This window comes from Onychomys torridus, chromosome 12, assembly GCF_903995425.1.
Source record: "Onychomys torridus chromosome 12, mOncTor1.1, whole genome shotgun sequence".
In the NCBI taxonomy this organism is placed as follows: Eukaryota; Metazoa; Chordata; class Mammalia; order Rodentia; family Cricetidae; genus Onychomys; species Onychomys torridus.
In genome coordinates this window covers 13,734,150-13,761,112 of record NC_050454.1, presented here as the reverse complement: position 1 = coordinate 13,761,112, position 26,963 = coordinate 13,734,150, and the positions used below count along the sequence as shown (strand labels likewise).

Below are 26,963 nucleotides of genomic sequence, written 5' to 3'. Positions count from 1 at the left end.
GCCCCACCCATAGATCAAGGCATTTGCTGCTCTTACAGAGGATCCAGTCTGGTTCCCAGGACCCATATGATGGCTCAAAAGCATCTATAACTTCAGTTTCAAGGGGTCCAGTGCACTCTTCTAACTCCTGTGGGTGCCACTTACTCATGTGATGCACATATATATATATATATAGGTGAAACACTCAAATCATAAAATTAAATAAAAAAATCTAATTAGAAAGAAATCCATTTCACCAGGCGGTGGTGGCACACGCCTTTGATCCCAGCACTCAGGAGGCAGAGCCAGGTGGATCTCTGTGAGTTTGAGGCCAGCCTGGTCTACAGAGTGAGTTCCAGGACAAGCACCAAAGCTACAGAGAAACCCTGTCCCGAAATACCAAAATAAACAAACAAACAAATTCATTTCCCGAGAATAAAAAGATAAGGGTTGAGGATGTAGCTCAGTGGGTAGAGTGCTTGCCTAGCACAGACAAGACCTGGGTTCACACAGGACCTGTGTTCCCTGGCCAGCCTCACATAAAACTGGGCACGATGGCCCACAGCTGCAATCTAAACACTCGGGAGGTGGAGGCAGGATTCCAAGTTCAAGGCCATACTCAGCTCTACAGTAAATCCGAGGCCAGCCTGGGGAGGGGAGACAGGGAAACTGAGAATTAGTGAGAACTGTCACAGGTTAGAGACACCACAGACCAAGGCAAGAACTGTAACCCAGTTAATTTTAAGCACAAATGAGTCCTTTTGAAGAGAAGTTTCAACACTAGAGTAAGAGAGATGAAATGTTTTCCTTAAGGCAGAAACAGGAAGAATTCAAAATGACTCTACTCTTTGAGAAAGCAAACTGGGAAGACTTTTCAAAAGCCCTGAGAAGTTTACACCCATTTACTCACTTAGTAATCATTCTTTCTGTTAATTTCTTAAAGAAATATGAATGAAAAAAAGGAACAGAACAATACAATAAAAATAACAGAGCCAGGCATGATGGCTCAGGCTGTAATCCCAGCATTCAGGAAGCAGAGGCAGGGGGATCAAGAGTTCAAGGTTAGCCTAAGCCACATAGTTAAGCTCTTGTCTCAAAAAACCCAATAGCCCAGCAGGTAAAGGCACTTGCCACTAAGTCTGAAGACGGAGTTTGGTCCTCAGAACCACTGTGGCAGGAGAGAAGCAAGCTGTCCTCTGACCCACACTGGCATTTGTGCCCATGCCCAGACCCAAATGTGAAAAATAAAAATAACTAACTTAACTAAATTGATGTATAGTTTAAACTATGATCTTTGGAGCTTTCACGAGACTAGCACGGTTCTTTAAAGTGACGGTACTGTGGGCTGACAGCTACCAGCTAACAATGCTCTTGGCTTAGCTTCTCTCCTTTTACGGAAAGTCCATTACTATGGTACCAAATAAATCCATACACAGACAAGCCCAGAAGTACTGAGATAGGAGGAAAAAGGAACATATTTAAGATCCCGGAACTAGAAAGGTTAATCTTAAGCAGTCTGCACTGGGGTTCCTGGAGAGGCTCCAGAGCCAGCTCCTTCCTCCCAGGTGCTGCTGTGGGAAGATGCTCACCCAACAGATGCATCCTGGCTTCATCTGCTCCTCACAGCAGGAGACAGGCCACTGCTTACTTAGAAGTGGGGAATACCACACAGCTCCTAACCCTCCCCCCCCCTCCACAGGATGTCCAGGAGCTTGTTTACACCAAATGCTCTAACTCTGAGAGACCGTGTACTTTCCAGGATTCACATAGGACCTTCTCATTTCTTCAGGAAGAAAACAACTCTTGCAAGATGTTACAAGATGCTGAAGCCAGCGACTCAGATGTATACCTCCCTTTGGAAGCTGCCATCTATCACACAGCCCTTTCTTTAAGCTAATTAAACTTCAGGTGGCTATTCACTTTTTCTTAAACTAAGTAATAGAGCCTTAGGCAGAGTGGCACACTGTGATAGTCCAGGACTCTAGAGGGTGAGGCAGGATAGTAACAAGTTCAAGGCCAGCCTGGGCTACATAGTGAGTTTGGAGCCAACCTGTAGTATATAGGAAGATGATGTCTCACAATTATTTTTTCAGATCCTTTCTTACAAGGCAAATACCATCGTCATGGTGTACAGACACAAGTGTTAGAGCCATAAGGAAAGCAGAACTGACTGAACTTCATGGGGGGCACTACATACAGGACAAAGGAGGAAGTCACAACTGGGAGGGTGCTCCAAGACTCCGTTCCATCACCATTCAGAGCTTAGTGTCAGAGGGTTTCCTTTCACCCCTGCTGGAAAGGCTTGTTCTGTTTGGTCTCCTCTGTGTGTAATGCACCTCAAAGAATGATCAACCGAGAAAAGCAAAAGAAGCCAAACACTTAACAGACTGACCGGAAGAGAATCCTGTGCATTAGGGACAGTGGGACGATGGGAAACTACTACCTGTTACTCATCCCTGCTGCCTTCAAATTCATGGCAATCCTCTTGCCTCAGACTCCCAAATACTGAGATTACAGGCATGTACCACCAGATCTGGCTTTATTTTTCCAAACTGTCTATGAAGTGCTTAACTATCTTCATTTATTATAATTTTAAATGCATCAACATGGGGACTGGTGAGCTAGCTCAAAGCTGCTGCAAAGCCAATGACCTAAGTGCAGTCCCTGGGGTCATGTGGTAGAAGGGAGAGCCCCCTTCTTGCAAGGTGTCCTCTGGGGGGCGCACATGCGCACACACAGACACACACACACTCCACACACACACACATCAACTAAACAAATGTAATCAGAAGAACAGAAAGGAAGAGAAGGGAGATAAGTTCCTTGTTTGTCACCCAGGCTGGGCCCAGGCTGCCTTTCACCCGCTGTTCTAACCCTCAGCAGCGTCTGCTCTAGACTCAAGGCTTGGTCTGATGGGGCAGGAGGAGGCTGTGACAGCATTTCAGTCACACTCCTTACGGCCTGGAAGTGCCATTCCTTTAAATGTGTGTGATGGTGCTCAATTAACAGTAGAGTATAAGTTCTTAGTTAATCAATAAGGACATAACACAGCCACTTATATCCAAAGGGAGCTTTTCCACCTGAGTTATTAGAACATTCTTAGTAAGCGTCCTCATGTCTCATAAACCTCAATGCTGTTTTTAAACCTAAAATCTAGTAAGGAACAGAAACACCATACTAACCAGATAATCCCTTGCCAGACTATTTCAACTGGAACCATAGCTGGTAAAATAAGTATTTCTTCTGGACTGCTAATATTATGTGAAAGTATTTCTTGAACAGAATGATAGCAACTAGTCTAAGTGGAAGATTAAGCTTTCTATTAAAGTTCCATAACAGATGAGCATGGGAAACAATCTTTCATCTCTACATTTACAGCCTTCGATGAAACCCAGATCTGTTTGTGAGAGACATCTAAGTAGCCCAGGCTGGCCTTGAGTTCCATCCTCCTGCCTCGGTCTCTCCTGTTTAAGGACTGCAGACTCAAGTCCCACACTGGCCAAAGCCCGCTGTCAGCAGGAAGGTGCAGGAGCAGAGGCTCGGCCTCCCAGTACTTGAGCGGTAACTTACTCTCGTTAGGTCCATGCCCAGCTTGAGCTGGGACAGGAGATGCAGGATGACACTGCGCTGCTCCTCCACGGCCCCCAGGTCATCCTCCTTGTTGTCACAGGTGTCCTCTATCTCGTCCTCTGCATCGATTTCCTCAGGTTCCTTGACGTGGAGAGAGCAGAGTCAGGTATTGTAAGTACTTACTGACACTCACTAAGAAAAAAACAATCAACCCAACCCAGAAGGACAAACATGGTATGCACTCACTCATAAGTGGATTCTAGATAGAAAGCAAAGAACAATCAGACTGCAGTCCACAGAACCAGGGAGGCTACATAGCAGGGGGACCCTAGGATGACTGTGGCTTATAATGAGTTTTGGTTTTACTCAATTACTGGGCAAGCCTCAGTGAAACATTTCACTATTAGGATAAGAATTTGTACTGTATCAAGCTGATAACAGAAAAATAAATAAATTTAAAAAATGGGAAAAAGAGAAAAGAAAAAACAATCGGCCTTGGAGACATTTATACTAGATCTAAACCAATCAGAGGGTGGGCAACGCCCTTCTGAGAACACAACTCCCATCAGTAAGCCAAGAAACACATTTCCTTCCAAGAGCCCACAATTGCTGACATAGAACAGACTGTGGGCCTGTGACATATGTTTTTCTGTTTTTTAAGACACAGTCTTGCTGTGTAACCATGTTAATCTAGCAGTCACTATGTATCCAAGACTGGCCTCAAACTTATGGCAATTCTCCTGTCTTAGTCTCCTGGGTACTGAGATCCCAGAGAGGTGTCATCGACCTGCCCAGCTGAAATACATTCATTTTATAGAAACAGAATTTTTCAAAAAGAGCAAAGAATGCCCCCTGAATAAACTCAGCTTTGAACCTATTCTGGGAACCACATCTATAATTTTAAGTGATTTTTGTTTGTTTTGAGACAAAGTCTCTCACTATATAAGGCAAGCTGGCCTTGACCTTAGCCTCCCAAGTCTTGGGATTACAGGCATAAGACACCAGGCCTTGCTAAGTTCAGGAGGCTTCGTTTTAAATTTTTATTTTATTAATTTAAAAAATTTTATGTCTTTTGTGTGTGTGTGTGTGTGTGTACATGTGTGAAGGCCAGAGGTTGATGTCAGAGATCTTCCTCTATTATTTTTCACTTTGTTTTTTCAGACTAGCTCTCTCAACGACCTGGAGTCCACCGATTCTCCTAGGATGGCTGGCCAGTAAGCTCCAGGAATCTGCCTATCTCCATCTCCCTACCCGACCGCCAGCACTGCAGTTAAAAATGCATGCCAGTGCAGCTGGCTTTCACACGGGTGCTGGGAAGCCGTACTGAGTCTCATACATGCCTAACAGAAACAGCCAAATGGGCATCTCCCCAACCTGACTGACTGGCTTTATGTTTCTGCCAGAGTCTCACTCTGTATGTAGCTAGGCTGGCTTAGAAACTCACTTCGTAGTCTAAGTTAACTATGAACTTGTGGTGATTCTCCTGCCTCAGCTTTTAGAATGCTAGGATTAAAGGCTGGAGCTACCATACTTGTCCAGCTTGCTTTGAACAACGTCCAAAGGTTCAGTAGCACCTCGTGGGCTGTCACCAGGCGTCTACAGGAGTGGTGCCCTGCCTCTCAAAGAACAGCTCGTTAACCTCTTTCTGCCAGAAAGCTGAATATAAGGATACAATCTTTTCTAATTTATTAGATTTTAAGGATAGTAGAGTGGGAACGGGTAGGGTGTTTTTGTTTTTGGTTTGTTTGTTTGGTTTGGTTTTTTGAGACAGGGTTTTTCTGTGTAGTTTTGGTGCCTGTCCTGGATCTCACTCTGTAGACCAGAACTCACGGACATCTGCCTGGCTCTGCCTCTCTAGTGCTGGGATTAAAGGCGTGCTCCACCGGCCCATGGGTAGGTATTCCTGAGACCGTGTCTCACTGTGTAGCCGAGGCTAGTCTTAAACCCACAGCAATACTTCTATTTTAGCCTCACTCAGAGCTGGGAATACAGGTGTAAGCCATCACGCCTCAATAGTTACAATGATTTTTAAAAGAAATTATTTTGTGTCATTTTTATTTCCCCCACCACTATTTAATCCTATCAAATAAGATCCTCGCCTGTTTTTGTTTCGTATAGCTGGACCAAAACCAAACCAAACACACACACACACATGGACACCAACACAGACACACTACCTGCCAGATGTAGTAGTACTCAGGAAAACACAGCACTCAGGAAACAGAGGCAGGTGAATCTCTTCAAGGCCAGCCTGGTCTACCCAGAGAAACCTTGTCTCCAAAACCGATAGATAGATAGATAGATAGATAGATAGATAGATAGATAGATAGATAGATAAAAGACTGCATAGACAAATTTGTGTGTTCACAGCAGAGAGCCTCTGGTTTTAGGACCTCTTTCCATGAAGAGGCAGCCCATGAGGAAGCAGCTCCTCTCTGGAGCCTAGATCCGCCGCTGCCGCCCATCAAAGCCTACTTGAACACTGTCCGCTCTTCAGACAAGGGAGCTGAAGCTGAAGGCCCTCTCCACGTGGACCAACTAAAACCATTATATGAGATTAAATAATTACAAGAGCCCCTTCTAGGTGGTGACTAAGAACGCTCTCTGACATTACATCTGAGGTTGGACTTAGGCTACGGATGAATAATGCAAACACAGCTTTAGAGGATGGGGTGTCAATCCAAGGAACAGGTGCTCAGTTACCCGAGACCCTGGCACACTCAATCTCAGCACCAAAAACCAAACAGGAACGATAGCAACAGAAGCCAGTTACTTTGTGGGTTGAACCTTCTCTACTGGAAACAGTACTAAAGAGAACCACCAGGCAGAACAACTGTAGAAGAATACAGTTTTCAATATTAAAAAGTCTCACATTCATGCACACACTTTGTGTGTGTGCGTATGTTGTATGTGGGTGGGCACACGTGTGGAAGTCAGAGGACAACATGAGGAGTCAATTCCCTCCTCTGTCATGTAGGTCCCAGGGACTGAACTCAGGGTGTCAGACTTGACAACAAGTGCCTTAACCCTTGAGCCATCTCGCTGGCCTTGTTCTCACTGCTTTAACACAAACAAACACGTAATTTACTGAAATAGGAAAGAAAATTTATTTAATATTTTTGAGATAGGAACTTGCTATATTATAGACCTCAGAGAGCTGCTTGCCTCTGCCTCCCAAGCACTGGGACCAATGGTGTGCACCGCCACACCCGGCAAGAGAAATTTTTACCAACACTGACTCTACTGCATGGTGGTGTGGACAAAAGAATTCAGAAGCTTTCCCAGTTTTCTGGACGGCCTCGGGCAGCAGAAGCCAGCTTTAAGTTGGTAATTTGTGGACATGTGCCACCACACCTAGCTGGAAGCTCTCTTTCCTGGTCATCATGACTTTCTTCAAAAGCTTAAGCTAACAATGCACTTCCAAACTACAAAGCAAACTTTCAAATATGTGAAATGCTTACAAACGCAGGTGGCTAGCAATGACAAAGGCCAAGAGCCAGTGAGTGTCTAGGAACTTGTGCTAGCTGAAGACTGCATGGGAAAGAAAAATCACAATTCTACAGGATTCATTCTTTCTTTGTCTTGATGTCAGCATCAGAGGCAATAAGAAACCACAGAATTAAAAAATATTTTTTGAGGCAGTTTTTCTGTGTAGCCTTGGCTGTCCTAGAACTAGCTCTATAGACCAGGCTGGCCTCAAACTTATAGAGATCTGCCTGCCTTTGCCTCTTGAGAGCTCGGATTAAATATGAGTGCCACCACTGCCCAGTGAATTATTATTCTTTTACTTATTTACTTATATAGTTGTACATATATAAGTGTTTATAAGTGTGTGGGTGTGCAAGTGCCATGGCACACATGTGAAGGACAGAGGACAGCTGGTTCTTTCCTCCCACCATTTGGGCTGTGTGGACAGAACTTGGATTGTGAGGTTCTGCAGCAAGTGCCCTTATCCAGTGAGCCATCTCACCAGCCCAGGCTCGATGGTGTTATTCTGGTTGGACTGAGGTCTACCTTCGCCCTTAGTGGATAACAAAATGCACCTGTGAAACTTTGGGACAATAAAGGTCTGGTCTGGTGTGCCTGGGTAGAGTCTAGGCTTTCACACTAACAGCTAGCTGTGCTATTTTCTACTGCACTTGGAGATCTAGTCAACAATAGAAGGATTTGGAAAGCTGGCAGCCTCCTCCCAGATCCAGTGCCCCATCCCTTACGAAAGTCTCATTTTGCTAACAACATGCTCTGTGCTCATGGTCCTTCACACTAAATCTCCTCTCGTCTGGCCCTCTCTCCAAAGCAATGGCTCCATCACCTTAAATGCTCCAGAGAAACATGCATCATTACATGTTCCTCTTCTGGAACATTCAGCATGCTCAAATCACAGTAAATCTTGCTCAGAAGGGGCTTTCTCATTTCCTGGCTTTGTGAATAGCAACACAGTTTTATCTTGTTATTATTCTGGCTCCAAAGTTTCCAATCTGTCATAGTCTGATTTTTGTCATTTGAAATGCATATTGCTGACTCATTTGCATTCATTTTTACTTCCATGGTCTTTGATCCCATTTTAATCCCAAGTCATATCACATACCAATCTTCCATATATCCCTCTCCCAGGTACACGTTCCTATTGTCTCTCTATTAAGACTAATTCCTAGCAGGGTGGTGGTGGCGCACATCTGTAATCCCAGCACTCGGGAGGCAGAGCCAGGCGGATCTTTGTGAGTTCAAGGCCAGCCTGGTCTACAGAGCTAGTCCAGGACAGGCTCCAAAGCTACACAGAGAAACCCTGTCTCGAAAAACCAAAAAAAAAAAAAAAAAAAGACTAAGTCCTGCCTCACTGTATTGCTGCATGTGTGGTCTCTATGGGGCATCGCTGCAGAAGTACCTCTCCACATGGAGTACATTACTGCAGTACCCACCAATCCTTGATGGGGCTCATATATGTTAGCTTTATCCTCCTCCTCCTCCTCCCAGTCTCACAGGGCGTCACCATCACCACTCTACAGGTGAGGAAACTTAGAACCAAACTTTAAAAGCTTTGTCCCCAAAGCTCCTCCTCTACATCACTCGGTATTTCTTTTCTTTCTCTGAAGGGCAAAGTGCAAGAGTGTAAATCATGTCAATTAAGGAAAAACTGTCTCATCTTATCACCTGCTTGTTTTAGTGTACAGAAGTTGAGGCTGCAAGTAGGCCGCACGCCTCTTCAGTGAAAGAGCTGACTTCGGATTGCGTTCTTCCTTAATTGCAGACAGCTTGGTAACTACAAGTGTGTGGACGTGTGTGTCAATGCATGTTGTTTACTTGGTTAGCCTGCTTTCCTGCTCTTCAGCTCCCTGGCTCCAGCACCTCTCCATAAATTCAAAGTCTTTGCCAGGTTTGGACTAGTACCTTACCTCTTAAGAAATAACATGCTAGTATATAAGTGATCATAAAGTCTGCATTATTCTTGACTCAGTAAGTCTATTGGGAACATAATGTAGAGAAATAATCCAAACTTGGGAAGGAATATAAATACTTAGCAATAGTGTTATTTGTAATAACAAGAAAGACAAACTAGACATTCAACAACAGGACATGAACTCAGCATCTTACTTTGACTTTCAAACACTAATTATATAGGCCAGACCACAAGACAGAGAGTAGCTTCAATTATCTATGTAATTATAGTAAGCAGAAAAATTGCAGGCATGAACATAAAAGGCAAAGGGAACAAACCAGAAAATGATATCATTTCTAACAGCACATCTGCAGCAGAGCACAGCACTGCAGCTCCTGGAAACACAAAATGATATCATTTCTAACAGCCCATCTGCAGCAGAGCACAGCACTGCAGCTCCTGGAAACACAAAATGATATCATTTCTAACAGCCCATCTGCAGCAGAGCACAGCACTGCAGCTCCTGGAAACACAAAATGATATAATTTCTAACAGCCTATCTGCAGCAGAGCACAGCACTGCAGCTCCTGGAAACACAAAAGGAGCCCGATGTATGTAACCACTAAAGGCCAAGGCAACATCTGTAACAACTGTAGTAGTAACCCACCTACTATAACAAGCAGAGCTTACAATCTCAATGCTATTTTAAGCACTTGTAAATGTAGTAGCAAAGACTAATAAAGTTAAGTTAACAATGTGCAGACACACGCCTTTAATCCCAGCAGTCAAGAGGCAGAGGCAGGTGAATCTCTTGTGTTCAGGGTCAGCCTGGTCTACCAAGATGGCCGAGATTACACCGATTACACTGTCTCAAAAAAAAAAAAACAAAAACAAAAACAAAACCAACAAGAAACAACAACGAAACAAAACCAACCAACCAACCAAAACCAACCAAACAATGTAATGGGAACCGGCTGTGGTGGTGCCTGTGAGGTGAGCCAGGAGGCCTACTGACAGTTAAAAACCAACTAGGGCCTTTAACCATCTCTATGTGTTCTATGGACACAAACGCCTAACAACAACACCCCTGTCCCCTATCCAGGAGTCCTCACTTCTTCCAGCAAAACCAAGTTTTCATGTTCCCTTACCCTTGCTAACAACACTCCAGATTCTGCCACAGACTGCGCTTCCGGGACTGCCAGGGGCTTGCTCGGCTCAGCTCCATTTTTATAGTGGTTTGATAAAGGTGTCTTTGGTTCCAACCACTCAATTGTCGTTCCTGATGAAGAAAGAGGAAAACTGTGCTGAGACTTGCTCATAATCTGGGAAGTCCAGCAGATCTGGATTTTATTAGACAATTTTGTGGTGACCCTCCAAGACTGAAGAAGCTCTTCACCCTGCACTGAAAGGGGCAGCTGCTTGGCCTCATTAGCATGAGCACCATGATTGGGTACTTCACTACCGAGCAGCTTGCCCCGTGAAATGAGACACTATGTAAAAGAAATCCACCCCGAGAAGGAGGCTGACCTTGCTTCTTAGACATGTCTGTGAATCATGGAGTGAGTTCCCACACAATGGATTAACCATTGCTATCCATTATGTCCCTCTAGTAATCAAAATGTATATAATTAGGCTTTAGTGGGGACTCACTCCAGGAACCTGAATGGTAAAAACCAACATAATTTGTTTAAATTAAAGACTGCAATTTTCCTAACTAATAATTGATTGGCTCTAATTTAAATAACACACACACACACACACACACACACACACACACACACACACACCCCTTTTATTTAAATCATGAACAGCTCAACATAACTTTTAAACTGAAAACCTTTTCTATTGAATAAACAGAGCTGACCTAGTGAAAGTCAGCAGTCACATTTAGAGACCTGTCACTTCTCAGTTAATGAGTCAATGGTCTCTTGTTACCTTCAACTAGTTTAACAAAGTAGATTCTATACCTAATCAATAATGGAAATGTTCCATTTGACGATTTCAGAGGCTGATCTGGGTTTCACAGAAGCTAGGTCATGGAGTACAAGAATTAGGGATGCTCAGACTTCTCAAACAGGAAACTAAACACAGCAGGACGCTTCCTAAGCAAAGGCCAGAGAGAAATAGGTGACAAATCACCCGACAGGCTGACAGTGACATGCCGTGTTCAAAGGCCCTTGGCACGAGGGGCATTAAGACTGGAGGAATGTCCTGGCTAAGGTCATGGGGCCTATTTTAAAGTTGTACAGAAATGAAAATACTCTCCCTCTACCCCAAAATAATTACTTTTAATATCACTATCCAGAGTTTTTCTAAACATAAAAGCCATGTGAGCATTAATTAAAAGACCCTGTTTAGGGGGCTACTTAGCTAACTAGAAACTATAATAAGACTTTATTAAACGTGGCCTCAAGGCCCCTCCAAATCAACACATACACAACCGGGTCTTTAGATATAACATACATTCTGACTCTATGGTCCAGGCACAGTACTATACACTTGTCACTCTAGTGTTTAGAAAGCAGGTGCAGCATGGGCTAGGGAGATGGCTCAGGGGTTAAGAGCACTGGCTGCTCTTCCAGAGGTCCTGAGTTCAATTCCCAGCAACCACATGGTAGCTCACAACCATCTGTAATGAGATCTGGTGCCCTCTTTTGACATGCAGATATACATGCAGAGCACTCATGTATAAAATATAAATAAATAAAACTAAAAAGAAAAGAATCAAGGAAGCAGGAATAGCTGAGGCTAGCCTGAGATACACAGAGAGTTTATAGGAGCAGCTAAGGCTAGCCTGGAATACACAGTGAGTTTACAGCCAGCCCAGGCTAACCAGTGACACTTTATCCACAAATGAATAAAATGAAAATATGACTTTATGGAGTTGAACATTCTTCTGAACAGACATTTCATTTGTCATGTTATTGAGAAATTAGAATGGAAAGGTAACTTTTTCCAAGTTATAGTTTCATTCTGAGGTGATTTGAAAATAAATTTTTACATGCCCAATTTGGAAAAGATGGCAACTATGGTTGAGAACCAGCAATGGCAATTAGCTATTTCCTTGAACTACCTATAAACCTAGCCTCCAAAAAAATCCAACGTGAGAACAACTTTTACTTAAAAACTTCAAAACTTTGAAAATTAATGCAAATTTACTCATACATCTTTTCTTGGTCATGAGGAAATGTCAAAAATAAAACTGTATTAATTTAAAGCATACAAAAGTTTCACAATTGTTTTAAATGATATACTATTTAATCAAGTATTTATTTAACATTTAATCGAGTAACCAGCACCAGTGTTACCTGATAGACTTTTAAAAATTAAACAGTACAGACTAGAAATAAGATGTTTCATTTTCCTAACAAACTCATGAACTAAAATTAGCCCACATTTCTTACATCAGGGTAATTCATCTAATGTTCAAATTAGGGGAATAACTTGAGGAAACCAAAGTACTCACCTAAGGAGGTAATACAGCCAAAAAAATTCCCCTTAGCACAAGAATGGAACTTGGAAGGTATTCCTGATATTTAGTGGGAAACACATGCTATAATATAATACAGTACAACACTACAGAGTTCACGAGCCGTGGACAAAGCTGGTGGTCAGGACACGCCCCCAGTGACTCTACCCTGATTACCCTGGATACAAGAATGCCACTACTTTAACAGAAACTGAGCTGTAGATTTATCTTTTGACATACTGAGTTTGAGGTCTAGAAAGGTATATTCAATGATATTAAAACCAAGAGACTCAAATGATTTTTTCCCCTCTCTCTCTTTTTTCAAAAAATGTTTCTCTCGCATTAGAATGATAACAACTACAGTCCTTTCCGTGTTTTAAGGCCAATGTTACAGCCCACCTTTAATCCATGACTCACCTGAGGGCAAGGAGCCCTTCTGATGTGAGGCATGCTGCAGCTGGAGAATGTGGAAGCAGTCGTTTAAGCAGTTCATAGTTGCCATGGAAGTAGCTTTGAGCATCAGGAGGTCCTGGTCCAAAGAACTCAGAAGGCCAGAAGCAGGAAGGCATTCGATCCGTCTGATTAGGTCTCGCTGTTGTCCTTCAGCATGAGACATCATCTAAGAAAACAACAGTCCTGTGGTCTCTCTCAACATGACGTTCACTCATCATTTAAATAATAGAATTCATTCTTTGAAGCATTTTTCAAGTGGCTTAGAAATTTATCTTAAGTTTGCTAGGCTATTTTCTTGCTTAAAAATTATTCTATTATTTTGTGTTTATGAGTGTTTTTGTCTGCATGTGTATGTGTACCACATGTATGCAGTACCCCCAGAGGCCAGAAGAGGGCATCAGATCCCTTGGGACTGGAGTTAGAGACAGCTGTGAGCCACCATGTGGGTGCTAGAGATTGAACCTGGTCCTCTGGAAGAGCAGCAGTGCTCCTAACCACTCCAGCCCCTGCGGGGCTATCTTTAATTAATGGGCATTTAATGGTGCTTATCAACTGAAGATTGTGACGTTTGATGGCTGCACTTTTCTCTGGAAGCAATAAAGCACAAAGTGCTTGCCACTTTCCGTCAGTAGTATTAATTTATCCAAGTCGTCAGAAAGAACATTCAGAACATCCTCAACAGCAGTACTGAGTTTTTAGTCCACAGTTAAAATGAATCTGCAGTCTGTGCCCTCAACTGTGAAAGCATGACAGCACACCCACCTCATCCCTCACCTAACTTCCAAGTCTTGATTTGTTGTTGTTGCTATTTGGTTTTAGAGCAAGTAGTAGATTATAAGCTTTCCAGAAAAAAGGTTTAATCAAGACATTCTTTGACTAGGAGCCTATCCAACCCCCACGGTCTCTCCAGATAGTCTTGGCTGTCCTGGAACTCATTCTGTAGACCAGGCTGGCCTTGAACTCACAGAGATCCGCCTGCCTCTGACTCCCAAGTGCTGGGATCAAAGGTGTGCGCCACCACACCAGGTTCCTATCCACCACTTCTAACAGAGGCAATGGAATAAAAACAATGTACTATTTGTAGAGGAAAATAACTGATGATACTTTCAAGTGTAAGCAGAAGGTTCTCAGATTGCTTATCCTTAGAACCTATTAATTCACACAGAAACTCTGTAATGGAAAACTCTTAACATTTAGAAGCTGTGTGTGTGTGTGTGTGTGTGTGTGTGTGTGTGTGTGTGTACGTGTACACCCACTCAAAGGCCAGAGGTTAAAGTCAGGTGTCCTTCTCCATTGCTCTCTACCTTACACCCTGGAGGCAGGGTCTCTCTGAACCTGGAGCTCCCTGTTTTTATTATTCGGCTTGGCTACTGGCCAGCAAGTCCCAGCGATCCTTCTGTTTCTGCCTCCTGGTGTTAGGGCTGCATGCACAAAAAGCTGGCTTTTTAGTGATCCAAACCCAGGTCCTCATGCTGGTGGAGCAAGTGCTTTTAGCCCCAAACACCTCCCCAGACCATGTTCCACACCGACAAACATACAGCTTATCAGGCAGTTAGTGACAGTGGGATGCAGAATGGCCCTAGGAAGCCAATCAAGTGTGTCACATGCAACAGTTCCTAAAATATGAGCCATAGTCAAAGTTTAAACATTTACTTTCCCAGGAAAAAAAATCTTCAAAATGAGAAACTGGACATAAAGACATCCATATAAGCACATCTATAAATGTGAATGTATGGGTGCTCTGTGTGTCTTTTTTTTTTTTTTTGGAGACAGGGTTTCTCTGTGTAGCTTTGCACCTTTCCTGGAACTCACTTGGTAGCCCAGGCTGGTCTCGAACTCACAGAGATCCGCCTGCCTCTGCCTCCCGAGTGCTGGGATTAAAGGCATGTGCCACCACCGCCAGGCTGTGTGTATATTTTTAAATTATCTATTAATTTATTGAAATAGGTTTCCCTTTATAGTAGGGATTGCCTGGAACTCACTATGTAGTAGCCCAGGTTGTCCCCAAAATTACCAGGTTTGGTAACTAGGGCTGGAGAGACGGCTCAGTAGGTAAAAGCACTGGCAGCAAGCCTGAGTTTGGTCCCCAGAGCACACATAAAGGTGGAAAGAAAGTTGTCCTCTGACCTCCACCTGTGCAATGACACAGACGTACCCACACAGATATACAGTAAATAGTTTAAAAAGAAAAACTGTCTAGTGAGACATCTCAGCTGTTAAGAGCATTCTGTACTTTCAGAAACCTGCATTCATTCCCAGCACCCACATTGGGTGGCTCACGGATACACATAGCCCCAGGGGATCTAGCACCCTCTTCTGGCCTCCTCTGATACTGCAGTCATGTGGCACACATACAAACAAGCAGGTAGACACACATCCACATAAATAAGAGTTAAGACTCTGATTTAAAAACAAACAAGCACTGAGATTACAGAGATGAGCCACCATGCCTAGCTATATCTTGGCATATAAATGTGGGGACTAATGGGCCTTAAAGAGCAGAGTTTGCCCAGTGTAAGCAAAGCCCTTTGTTCACTAAAATAAATACTAACACACGTGCATACATATGTATGTAAGTACTGAGAGACTAATTCCCAAGTAATCCAAATTAGGAAGTAAGTACAACCACGTTAGACTATAGTTTTGTGATATATAACAGAGCTAAACAAATACAACCAGGATTTAACAATTATTCTCAAGTACACAACAGAGGCATAGAGGTGTTCACCAACTCCAATGTCCATCAACACTAAAATGGACAAAGTGTACCATGCTTATGCAGTAAACATTATAGCAATGAAGAGGAAGGAAGAGCCATATTCGACACCATAAGCAGACAGTAACTATGCACGCTGGACGGCAAAGACTCTCCAAAGGAGCACTCACTTCGTGGTTCTAGCTTTGCGAGTTTTGGTGTTTGATCCGTGAGGAAAGGATTCGTGAAACATGAAAGAACCTGCAATCCAAGAGTTGTTGTTTGGCTTTTTAGACAGAGTCGAGGCCCCTGGAGTCAGTGACCCTGAGAGATCAAAGCAGAGGAAGTAGTTTCCAAAGGGGGTTGGGTCTGGGAGCTCTCGGACACAAGCCAACAAACTCAGCAGATTCTTCTGGTTCCCCTTAGAGGACAGAACTCAGTGCTCAGACTGCTTCTCACACACGGACTAAGAACTTGAATATATACCCAAAGGCCGCTCAGTAGTACTGGGCTGCTGCCACCCTGACACTGCCAATGCCCTTGGCCACACATTCTGCAGATCTATGTAGAAGCACTTGCTCACCCTGGGCACTCTATAACCTGACAAAGCTTAGCAGGAGAGAGGCTCTTAGCACTCCAACATTCTCCTCCATGCCTCATGTGCTTAATAAGAGTGTGAGGAGAGGGGATGGGGATTTAGCTCAGTGGTAGAGCACTTGCCTAGCAAGCGCAAGGCCCTGGGTTCAGTCCTAAGCTCCAGAAAAAAAAAAAAAAAAAGAGTGTGAGGAGAAAGTGCATCCTGGCTGAGTCAACAGTGAGAACTGCAGGGTGTGCCCATGGTACTGCTCCAATTTGTTTGCTGTGAGCGGAGGGAGAGCAACAGGTTTGTCTGTGATTGAGGACACCCTGCTGGTCTTGGCACCTATGAACAACAGATGCTCTTCAAACATCCCAGCTAGGAGAAGTCGACAACTCTTTACAAACTATTTTTTTCTTCTTTCTTTTCTTCCATTTTAAAATGTTAACATCTCTTATTATTTTGAGACAAAGTCTTACTATGTAGCTCTGGCTGGGCTAGACTGCGCAGACGAGGCTGGTCTTAAACTCACAGAAATCCACCTGTCTTAGCTTCTGAAATGCTGGGATTACAGGGAATTTTAACCACAAAAGGCCTTCCTGTTGCCTTTTTTAAAAAAATTAGACTTATTTAATTTTATGTACGAGTGTTTTGCCAGAACATATGTATGTGTACCACATGCATGCTTGGTGCCTGAGAAGGTCAGAAGAGGGTGTTGGACCCCTGGAACCGGAGTTACAGATGACCGAGCCACTGTGTGGGTGCTGGGAACTGAACCGTCTCCTGCAACAGCAACAATGCTCTTAACCACTAAGCCAACACTCGGCCCTTACTGCCTTTTCAAAAAGTAAAGTTCGTTACTTTGTAAGCTTATTCTATTATTTTTACCCCTTCTTGTCCTATGGTTGTGTGTTAGGTGTTGCCTTGAGCTGATTTTCTTTAGTGCAATTCTGTATCTGGTTTGATTTTATGTTGTTACCGCTGTTTTCCTTTCTTTCTTTCCTTTTTTTAAAAGATGTATTTATTTATTATGTATACAGTGTTCTGCCTGAATGTCTGCCTGCAGGCCAGAAGAGGGCGCCAGATCTCATTATAGATGGTTGTGAACCACCATGTGGTTGCTGGGAACTGAACTCTGGACCTGTGGAAGAGCAGCCAGTGTTCTTAACCTCTGAGCCATCTCTCCAGCCCCTGTTTCTCTTTCTGTGCAGTGCTGGAGACTGAGTATAATGAGTGTTTTGCCACCCAAGCTACAACCTTGAACTTTAAGAGAGACACTAAACTCTACCCCAACCATGGTTAGTGCTAACTAACCTTCTGTGGAAGCTTTTCCACAAAGAACAGGAGAGATAAAAGGCCAGGATCAACAACCTAAATCCAAGTAGGCATATCAAGGGGCAAGGCTTGAAGACCCACTGCAGGACATTCACTTCTGTATGGACAGCAAAAAATGCAGCTGCTGCAGACACTGCATCTCTATACAACACACCAACATCCAGGGCACACTGTCAAGAGAAAGCTGCTTCTAAAGTCTTCATGACAGGTGAAGAGACAACGATCCCAACAGGTTAATTCCCACCATAGAACATAAGCACAAAAACACAGAACATGATACCACCTGAAGTCTGTAACTCTCATAGCAGATTCGAAAAACACAGATGTAGAAGAAATGCCAAAAAGTTCAAAACAATGAATTTTTAACAGATCAAAAAAGCTGGGCAGTGATGGCGCATGCCCTTAACCCTAGCACTTGGGAGGCAGAGGCAGGCAGATCCCTGAGTTGGAGACCAGCCTGTTGTACAGAGTGAGTTCCAGGACAGCCAGGGCTGCACAGAGAACGCCTGCGTCAAGAAGAAAACAAAAGGAGCAATGGATACCAAGAGGATGCAAGCTAAGACGTGGATCACCCAGGGAAGACAGCACAGGGTGCGAAGAGCAGTTCAGGGAAGGGTAGAGTTCCTGAAAAGGAACCACACAGAAAGATGAAAAGCTCAATAAGTCAAAAAGACTCAGCTGAAACCCCCACCAATAAACTAGATCACATGAAAGAATACCAAGGCTAATGAACAATCACAGTGAGGTATGTGGTGGTTTGAAAGAAAATGGCCCCAAAGAGAGTGGCACTCTTAGGAGGTGTGGCCATGTTGGAGGAAGTGTGCCACTGTGGGGGCGGGCTTTGAGGTCTCATATGCTCAAGTCACTCCCACTGACTCAGTTCATTTCCTGTTGCCTTTGGATCAAGAAGTGGAATTCTCCAGTACCATGCTTGCCTGCACACCACCATGCTCCCAGTCACATATGAGGTTTCCTGTAAAATCATGTTAATACTGGAGCCACAAAGAAACGTTTCTTGAGACATAGCTGGGAACTGCACATTATTCTTAGAGGTCATGTTACAACTTGTTAATATCTACTACTCAGAACTTAATTTTCAGAATAAATTTTGGTATTTGCTAATGTAAGATTAAAGTCAGAGCTGGGCATGCACAAGTGTGGCAATTAGAGGACAACCACGTGGGCTCTGGGGACCAGGCTCTGGTCATCAGGCTTGGTGGGCAAGTACCTCTACATTCTGAGCTATTTTTCAGACCTTCAAATAGTTTTTTGGTAGGTCATTTGTCTGTTGTTTGACTGACTGATTTTTTTTATTTTTTATTTTTTATGTAGCTCTGGCTGATCTGGAATTCACTATGTAGACCAGGCTGAGGTTAATAAAGCTTATCTGAGGATCAGAGGACAGAGCCAGCCACTAGATTAAACAAAGAGGTCAGGCAGTGGTGGCACACACCTTTAATTCCAGTATTTGGGAGTCACACGCTTTTAATCCCAGCACTGGAAGGAAGTGAAATGGCTGGGCGGAGAAAGGCATATAAGGCGTGAGGAGATAGAAACTAGACCCTTTCGGCCTAGAACTCAGAGGCTTGCAGTCTGAGAATTTGTAGAGATAGGATCTACCTTCCATTCAGCCTGAGGATTCGCTAATGGTGAGAAGTTTCTCTAGTGGCTTGTTCCTCTGCTCTGATCTTTCAGCATTTACCACAATATCTGGTTCTGAGTTTTTATTATAATACCATTTAGGATTCATGCAACATGCCTCCTCTCAAGTGCTGGGACTAAAGGTATTCACCACCACACTTGGCCTAAATTTTTTACTTAGTGAAGCAAAATATCAAGAAGAATGATTTAAAAGGCAGAAGAAAAGGAGTCACATATTGCTTTTTATGAAAAAGATGTTTTACAACATAACCTGTTGTAGAATATTATTTTATGACGTGTTATATTTGTTTATGCTGTGGAACATTTGTTTTAATGATGCAAAGATGTGTTGTATTCTTTTATGAGGCATTTGTTTAACTCTGTGAAGCTGTGTACTTTGCCTGTCTAAAACACCTGATGGTCTAATAAAGAGCTGAATGGCCAATAGAGAGGCAGGAGAAAGGATAGGTGGGGCTGGAGGGCAGAGAGCATAAATAGGAGGAGAAATCTGGGAGAAGAGGACACTAGTGGCCAGCCAGCCACAGAGTAAGAATTAAAGTAAGATATACAGAAATAGAGAAAGCTAAAAGCCCAGAGGCAAAAGGTAGATGGGATTATTTAAGAAACAAGCCAAGCTAAAGTCGGGCATTCATAATTAACAATAAACCTCTGTGTGTGATTTATTTGGGAGCTGGGTGGCGGATCCCCCAAAAGAGTAAGAGTCAAAAACCAACCAACTACAATAACCTGTTTGTGTAACAGGACTAGAATCAAAAGTGGTTGTCTTGTGTGTCTCCAAGTATATTACTTCATTTCTCTACACTTCAATTTCCTTATCCATAAACATAGTACAATAGATCTTAATAGAGGGCACATTCTCCCCAGCCTTCTGCTTTGAGTGATTTACAGTATTATTTCCACAACCCACTTCCTAGTTCTAGAAGCTCTACCAAATTTAATGTAGCAAGCAATGCCTGAAATAGTTACACCCCAGCAAACTGCACCCTTTATTAGTTGAAGTTACAAAGGGAAAAATCACAAGGTAACGCATTATCAGAGTTAACTCTACTTGTGTGTGTGATAAAGTTTTATGTGTCAGTCTGCCTGTTTGGTCTTTGTGTTTGGTTCTTCAGCTTGAGCACAGAGCCTTGTGCATGCACACTAGCTGTCTTCTCTACCACTGACCCCATGTCTTCAGCCCTATATATCATATGTTGTTGTTGTTTTTTAAATAGTCTTGAGATAGGCTATATATCCTTCTCATCAGGTTTAATGGTTCTCTGATTCTTTGAGATAGGAACTCACACTGTAGCCCATGTTGGCAATTCTCCTACCTTGGCATTCTAAATGCTGAAATGATAGGCATGGTCCACCATGCCCAGCTAAAGACTCTTGATCATAAATTTTACATCTAAGGAACCTGTCGTTTTACTTGAATACTCAAAGACGGACACAGATTTTTGAAAAGAAAACTAAAAGAGATTGAGATTCTTGGAAAATGACAGTATCTCAGCACATAGCTGCGTGACGTGAAGACTTTAGACAACCTGTAGTCTAACTCTTTATCACTTAACAGAAAGGAAGAGAAACCCGGGAGGCCCACAGACACAGACACAATCACAGCACTGTGGGAAAACCAGGCACACCGCTGCTGTGCACCTTACCAGGCCTTCAATTCATACTTACTTCTCTCACTTCCACAAGATGGTCCGGATGCAAGTGAGCTCTTTTGTTCACCGACTGCAGTTTGGAATGTCCAACATTAAAAAAAGAAATAGCATTCTGACTCGGTCTCCTCTGGGATATGGGAGAATTACCACTAGACGCAAGTGAGAAGCTCCGTGACTTCAGGGGAGGATTATTCTGTCAGAAAAAGAAAATAATTTCTCTTTTGCTTTTTAAATTTTTGGCTCTCTTGCCATCAAATTACCATGTACTTCAGGCTTTATACTTGTACAGTTTTGAGAATAGATTAACATCAGACTGACTTAGGCAAATTTCTGAAGATTAATTTTATGGTATTCAAAGTTTAGAAAAGTGAAATTTCCAGTTTTGTCATTCTCAAAGAATTTTTATATATTTTTTGAAAGTCCATTAGAAGAACAAGATTTTTTCTGATTTCTTATTCTAAACATTGCAACAGAAAGACAGTATATACATATAATAAGGAATACATGCGTTCAGTATGCAGTAATATAACACTTCTTCTAAAGAAGCAACCAGGCATCCTTTGAAAAGTCTGGTACTTTGTGTTCACTGCCATTGACAGCAGTTTGTACCATGAGAATACTGCATTGTATTTCCTGAGACTGGGTGTCAGCCCTAAATACAATGTTCTGTTTGATTTATGTTCATCCCAAAACTTAAACCCAAATGGTCTACATGGCTCATAGCATATATAACATGAAAGGAAGTCAGCTATTGGGGTTCGCACCTGCAATCCTATCACTTCCATTCCCATTCTGTGTGCTGACACTGGAGGAGGCCCACGTACCTTTCCAATGGCTTCCGTGTGGTGCTGTGCACAAATCTGCAGCCTGCTAACCCAGTGCTGCCGCTCCTTAGCATCTGTGGCTGACAGAAAGAATATGCACGCTATTTGTTTTTAGATGGATTTGAGGATCACAATTAATTGTCCACAGCACAAAAGATTCTACTTTCCTTGCAGAAAATGTCACTGGAGAGGGGGCAGGATAGACTCAAGTGTTGCCCTTGCTAGGACAACCCACATGCAGCCAAGTGAGGACCTGAGGCAACAGGTCTTCAATTCCGTTCAGTGGTATGTCCTTATTTATTTGTTTGTATATTTATTTTCATTTTTCAAGACAGGGTTTCTATGTGTAGCCCTGGCTGTCCTGGAACTCACTCTGTAGACCAAGCTGGCCTCGAACTTACAGAGCTCCACCTGGCTCTGCCTGCTGGGTGCTAGAATTAAAGGCGTGCACCGCCACTGCCCAGTTGAAATGTCCCTATTTAAATGAGCAACCTTGATTAAGAATCTAAAGTATCAGGGCTGGAGAGACGGCTCAGTGGGTAAGAACACTGACTGCTCTTCTAGAGGTCTCAGGTTTGATTCCACATAGAAGCTCACACCTGTCTGTAACTCCAGTCCCAGGGCTTCTGACACCCTCACATAAATGTACAGGCAGGCAAAACACCAATGAACATTAAATAAAAATGAATTAAAAAAAAAAAAAGAAAATTTCAGATCTTAGCAGAATGGTCAGTTAGGCTAGCACTATACTGTATGTGTACATATTAAGTAAGAACCACACATTTCTTCACAAATTAATTTATCTAGACAGAGGCTATAAGCCAGGTATGGCAACACAAGCTTGTGATTTTAGCACTCAGAGGTGAAGAACAAGCATATGAAGTCAGGCTGGGCTGCGTTGCACAGCAAGACCCTGTCTAAAGCAGCCCAAGTGATGGTCATATCACCCTGAACACTCCTGACTTTATAAAAAACCAGTGTGAACACCCAAAACCGACCCAAACCCAATAAGTTACACCGTACTTTAACGAATATGGACATTTTAATAAACCCCAACTTCTGAAATTACACTGCTGTGGAGGGGACCCCATGCTAGGTCGGCCTGCCTCTGAGTTTACACTGCTGCAGAGGGACCCCCGTGCTAGGTCAGCCTACTTATGAGTTTATTCTGCTGCAGGGGGACCCCCGTGCTAGGTCGGCCTACCTCTGAGTTTATACTGCTCTCCGCTGGCAGCATTCACTGTGAAGGTGTGGGAGTCCTCATCGCTGGGGGAGATCACAGCGCCTGCAAGCTGCAAAGTACCTCTGGGTTTCTGATTTCTTGACTGTTCATTCACAAAGTACTCCAGTAGCCCAGCTTCATTGTTTAAAACAAAAAACCTGCAACGAATGATGTTAAGAGAGCTGTGATTTTTAAACATTTGCCATAGCCAAACTGATTTTTAAACATTTGCCATAGCCAAACTAAACCATGCAAACTTCAATCATTGAAAACTATAATAGGTTTTTACTAAAAAACAAAACAAAACAAAAACCCCCAAAACTAAAGCATGCCAGGAAATAAACCCAGGAACACTACACTACATTTAGTTTGGGTGTCATCCTGGTTTTTTGATAAAGTCAAGAGTGTTCAGGGTGATCTGACCATTGCTTAGACTTCTTTGGACAGGGTCTTGGTGTGCCAGGTAGAAATGAGTATGGGAGAGAGCTGCAGAGATGCCCTGTGGTTAAGAGCACACGTTGCTCTTGCAGACAACCTGAATTTGGTTCCCATTCTTAAAATCACCTATAACTCCAGCTCCAGTGGGATCCAATGCCCTTTTTGGTCTCTACAGGTACACACACACACACACACACACGCACACACACATATCTTTAAGAAAAATAACCCTCAGTAATCGATCGCTATGAACTTTTAGAGAAATGAATGATCTTAGACTTAACCAGTGATATACACACTGAGAACGTCAGCGTAGAAAGATGTTGGGACCTTTAGATAGGTCACAAGTGAAGGTTACTTACCTGTTTAAAAATGAAGAGACTGCAACTGGAGACAGAAACACAGGGAACTCGAGACTAAGTGAGGAAATACTGATACACCTTGGCAAAGAATTTGATGGAACACTGGTGGATGTTGGAGAAGAATTTGATGTTCTGATTCAGTTATAGACTAGATAGTTTAGGATGCATCAATCCAGATCCCAATTTAAGTAGCACAATAGTTCCTTTCTTTAAAAGTTGATTAAAAAGTTTGAATTTCTCAAAATGTATGTTTATGTTTCCAGAGGGGTTTTTGGCATTCTATGCAAGAGCCAAGTTCATAACAGAACCTGGTGTAAAATATGAGCCAGTCAAGAGCCAGGAAGGAAGTCGTTCAACATCTCAAATGACATCGAAATGACCATATCAAAGAGAGAATGGATCAGCCTCCCATTCAGGAAGAGAGAAGGAGTTGATGGAGGGGTGGGGGGTGGGGGGAGGCTAAATCGCTCGGCTCTTCTCCTAGGGTTTGCCATTGCTGTTGAGAGACAGGGCCTCTCTACACAGCCCTAGCTATCCTAATGCAGGTCAGGTTGGCCTTGTCAGACACATATCTGCCTGGGATTAAAGGCATGCACCACCACACCTGACTCTCTCCCAAACTTTTCAACATACTTTTGAGTTTGGAAAATGATACTCACATTTTTGATAAAAATTTAATTTTAATATTTGTGCAGCTTCTCTTTTCTTTGGTTTTGTTGCTATTTTTCTGTGACAAGGTCTCAGAGTCTTAGGCTAGCTCTAAACTTTCTCTGTAGTCAAGGATGACTTCAAATTCTGATTCTCGTGCCTCTGCCTCCAGGTAGACCACACAGCTTGGAGTGGCTCTGAGGATCAAACTCAGAGCCCCATGAATGCTAGGTAAACACTCTACTGAATGAGCTCCAACCACAGTCATACTTTTGTAACCGTTTGTTTTTGTTTTTCAAGACAGGGTTCTCCATGTAATAGCCCTGGCTGTCCTGGAACTGGATTTGCAGACCAGGCTGGCCTCGAGCTCAATTTGCCTACCTCTGCCTCCTGAGTGCTGGGATTAAAGGCTAGTGCCACCACCACTTGGCTATAGTTTTGTCATTTTAAAACTCACATCTCATTACTGGTGGAGTTAAAGATCGTTTCATATGTTTGTTCAATACTGTAAACTGCCAATCACATCACTGCTCATTTTAAAGAGTTATTTTCCAAAGACTTAAAGGAATTATTTGAATTAACATAAAGTAGCCATGGATAAGGTCTTATGTTTCACCGGGCAGCAGTGGAGCACTCCTTTAATCCCAGCACTCGGGAGGCAGAGCCAGGTGGATCTCTGTGAGTTCGAGGCCAGCCTGGGCCACAGAGTGAGCTTCAGTACAGGCACCAAAACTACACAGAGAAATCCTGTCTCGAATAACAAAACAAAAAGATCTTACAATTAAATCTGAACTTACTAAAATGTCTATACAAATCTTCCATTAAAAAAGAAAGCAAACAAACAAAAACAAGTGAGGAATGGCGGTGCCCAGCCATAATCTGCACTTAGACCGCAGAGGCGAGAGGATTGCCTTGAGCTCCAGACCAGCTTGGCCATGCAAGCGAACTCTAGACAGTGTGGGCTACAAAGGGAAATTCTGTTTTTAAACAAAAATAATAACAGAAACCCACCAAACACACCAAAAGTTCTGTTAGCAAGAAAGTAATAGTTTCTCACATTAAAAAACAAAAACAAAAACAAAACCCTCTAGAGTTGTGTACTTTCAATGAAAGAACCACATTCTAAATGAATTACTTCTCAATAAAGATGTTAACATGCAGAATGGGGAGCGGCACAGATGATTCCAGCTAAGGGCACTTGCTGCTCTTGCACAGCACCCAAGTTTGGTTGCCGGCACCCACAAGGTGGCTGCTAATTGCCGGTAACTCCAGTTCTAAGGGTTTGATGCCGTCTTCTGGTCTTCATGGGCTCCTGTGCACACAGTGTAAAGCCACAGGCTCACACACTTTGGTGGTTTGAATATGTATGGCCCCCAAAGAGAGTGGCACTATTAGGTGTGGTCTTGTTGGAATAGGTATGGCCTTGTTGGAAGAACAACAGAATCCTAAGCCATTCTGGCACCTTCGAGGACTAGAGTCAAAACTGGAAGGAAGTGAAATCAGGAGAATCTTGCTTTATACTTTTCTAGGACATTCCATTCTAGAGCAAGCCACTCTTTGGGAGTAGGGGAAAGAGCACAGCCAGGATCTCATTCCTCAATGGCCTCAAACTCCCTAGGAAGCTATGCACAGTCTTGAATACCTGCTCCTCCATCTCCCTCCTGAGCACTGCAATTACAGGTATATGTCACCATGCCCACCTCAAGTAATTAACTGTGTGTGCATGTCTGCAGGCTAGAGAAAACCTTGGGTGTCATGTCTCAGGAATGCCGTCGACCTTATTTGTGAGACAGGGTCTCACAATGTCCTGGAACTCTCCATTTTGGATGGCTGGCCACCAGTGATGCTATTACAAGTGTGTGCCACCTGGCTTTTTAACATGGGCTTTGGGGATCAAACTCAAATCCCCAAGCTTGTGTGGCAAGTTATTTACCAAGTGAGCCCTCTTTTTACTTGTGGAGGTCAGAGGGCAGCCTGCAGGAATCTTCTCCTCCCATCCTGTGGGTGTCAGGGATGGAAGTTACTACCCCGTTTTAGTTAGTTTCTATTGCTGTGAAGAGACACCATGACCACAGCAACTCTCATAAAGGAAAACATTGAACTGGGACTGGCTTACAGTTGAGGTTCAGTCCATTATCACTATGGTAAGAAGCATGGTGGCACGCAGGTAAACATGGTGATGGGAAAGGAGCTGTGAGTTCTACATCTTGATCCAGAGGCAGCAGGAAGTAAATGCCACACTAGACCTGGCATTGGAGACCTCAGAGCCTGCCCCTAGTGAAGCACTTACTGACAAGGCCACACCAACTAACAGTGCCACACAGTATGGGCCAATGGGGGCCATTTTAATGCTAACTACCAACCCCTGAGCCATCCTGCTAGCCTGCCAACTGAGTTTTCTTACCAGTCACCAAGCAATTTTTTCTAGAGCACTCTTGCTAGGCTTCTCCAACCTTCTTGAAGCTGCTCTGAGTAAAGCAGCAATGGTTTGGAGGGAAGGAAACTGCCTGGAGTATCCAGCACAGGCACAATGCTTTTGTTCCTGAAGCTTCTTTTTCGCAGTGCATAGAAATGGTAGCTTGGAAACCACACAGATTGGTCCCCTAAGCCTCTGGTTCCTCAACAGCTTCTTACTCTGTTTCCATCTCATCCTTCAATCTATCCATTCCACACTGAGGAGTTGGTGTGTCTGTGCAGTGTCTC

At 43.3% G+C, this 26,963-nt stretch overlaps 1 protein-coding gene across 1 annotated transcript in view; it reads right to left on the bottom strand.

Moving 5' to 3' along the window:
- Osbpl11 (oxysterol binding protein like 11) overlaps window positions 1-26,963 on the bottom strand; it is a 58,027-nt gene that overhangs the window by 13,013 nt on the left and 18,051 nt on the right. The window contains exons 3-8 of the mRNA XM_036203803.1: window positions 22,795-22,970; window positions 21,591-21,670; window positions 20,783-20,959; window positions 12,813-13,014; window positions 10,075-10,205; window positions 3,550-3,690 (exon numbers count right to left, since the gene is read on the bottom strand). Coding sequence (XP_036059696.1) covers window positions 3,550-3,690; window positions 10,075-10,205; window positions 12,813-13,014; window positions 20,783-20,959; window positions 21,591-21,670; window positions 22,795-22,970 — 907 coding nt within the window. The remainder of the gene's footprint in view (window positions 1-3,549; window positions 3,691-10,074; window positions 10,206-12,812; window positions 13,015-20,782; window positions 20,960-21,590; window positions 21,671-22,794; window positions 22,971-26,963) is intronic.